At 66.9% G+C, this 1,677-nt stretch overlaps 1 protein-coding gene across 1 annotated transcript in view; it reads left to right on the plus strand.

The window, feature by feature from the left end:
• Positions 1–405: 405 nt before the first annotated feature.
• Positions 406–1,677, plus strand: part of LOC104286920 (DENN domain-containing protein 4B-like) — a 12,787-nt gene continuing 11,515 nt past the window's right edge. Inside the window, exons 1-5 of the mRNA XM_009885568.1 lie at positions 406–704; positions 787–1,039; positions 1,133–1,202; positions 1,358–1,527; positions 1,620–1,670. Of these exons, the coding sequence (XP_009883870.1) occupies positions 406–704; positions 787–1,039; positions 1,133–1,202; positions 1,358–1,527; positions 1,620–1,670 (843 nt within the window). The remainder of the gene's footprint in view (positions 705–786; positions 1,040–1,132; positions 1,203–1,357; positions 1,528–1,619; positions 1,671–1,677) is intronic.

The following is a 1,677-nucleotide window of genomic DNA, read 5'->3' on the forward strand; positions in this document are numbered from 1 at the left end:
GGGTGTGGGTGGGACAGTGGCCAGTGCTGCAGGCCACCAAGCTGGGGGGGGACCACGCCGCAGGGTGGGGGTCCAGTCTCAGAGGCGCTGCCCGAGGGCTGTCGGTGTGCTTGGGGTGGGGTGCTGTCCCCCCTTAAGCCGTGGGGGTCCCCATCACATCGCCCTGCGCTTTGCGGCATGACCGGAAGCCTCCTCCCTTCCCGTCCCCGGTGCTTTTGCCCCGTCAGCTCTGCCGTGCCCCACAGCCACCAGCTCAGCCCTGGGGCATCCCATGCTGCCACCCTGCCGGGACGGAGGAGCTTTCCCTGCTCCGCGGGGCCCCGGGGACGGCTGCTTCAAGGGGGTTGTGGGGCAGGGTTGGGGTGTCACCCATCCTGCTGTGTCCCCCCCTAGATGCCGTGAGCCATGTCGGACGAGAAGCCGCCGCAGCTGGTGGACTACTTCGTGGTGGCCGGACTGACGGACACCTCGCGGCCGCTGGAGGAGGAGAACCAGCAGCACCGCGCCGCCCGCCCCAGCGAGCCCATCACCGACGTGGCCGTCATCATCCGCTCGCAGGGCGAGGAGGTGCCCCACGGCTTCACCTGCATCGAGACCACCACCTCGGGCCATCCCGTTGACCTCAACGCCGGGCTGCTCAACAACCCCCAGATGTTCATATGCTACAAACGGAGCCGGGACAAACCCCCCCTTATTGAGCTGGGGTGAGTGCCGGGGGCCGGGGCTGTGGGGGACACACACACACAAGCTCCCTGGGGGTCCCCATCACCCCTTTTCTCCACCCAGGGTGCACTATGAGGGTAAGGACCGCCCGAAGCCGGGCTATAAAATCCTGGACACGACACCCTACAGCCGCTCGGCCAACCTCAATTCGGGGGGGCCGGGACACCAACGCACCTTCCTGACGTACCGGCGGGCGGCCGAACCTCACGGCCACAATACGCTGGGGGTCACTGACATCTGCCTCATCATGCCCAGCAAAGGCGAGAGCACACCTCACACCTTCTGCCGGGTGGACAAGAACCTCAACACCAGCATGGTGGGTACCAAGGTTCCCCCCTCTCCCCGCTGCCGGGGTGTCCCCGCTGCCATCTGGCCCACGCTGACCCCTCTCTCCGCTCCCTCCTTGCAGTGGGGCCCTGCGCTGTTCCTGTGCTACAAGATCGCCATGGCCAAGGCCAACACACTGGTCTACGAAGCAGGTAGGGTCTCTCACGGCGATTGTGGGGTGTCGACCTGCTGTGGGTTCACCTTGGCAGGCTGCTGGGTGCCCACCCAGCCGCTCCCTCCCTCCTCGTTCTCAACTGCGTAGGAGAAATGAAGTGAGGCTCATCCTTCTGTCCGGCTGTCCCTGCAGGGCTGCTGGGACGTTACCCCGAGCAGGACAGCGAATCCTTCCCGCTGCCCGACTCGGTGCCCGTCTTCTGCCTGCCCATGGGGGCCACCATCGAGAGCTGGCCGGCCGACACCAAATACCCGTTGCCCGTCTTCTCCACCTTCGTCCTGACCGGCGCCTCGGGTGACAAGGCAGGACGGGCTTGGGAGGGTGTCTGGGCTGGCAGGGGGAGAGGTGGCAGTGGCAGGGGGGATGTCCCACTCTGACTGCCCGCCCCACGCAGGTGTACGGAGCGGCCATCCAGTTCCACGAGGCGTTTCCCCGGGAGCGGCTGGCGGGGG

The sequence above is a fragment of the Charadrius vociferus genome, unplaced genomic scaffold (assembly GCF_000708025.1).
Source record: "Charadrius vociferus isolate BGI_N301 unplaced genomic scaffold, ASM70802v2 scaffold1250, whole genome shotgun sequence".
Classification (NCBI taxonomy): Eukaryota; Metazoa; Chordata; class Aves; order Charadriiformes; family Charadriidae; genus Charadrius; species Charadrius vociferus.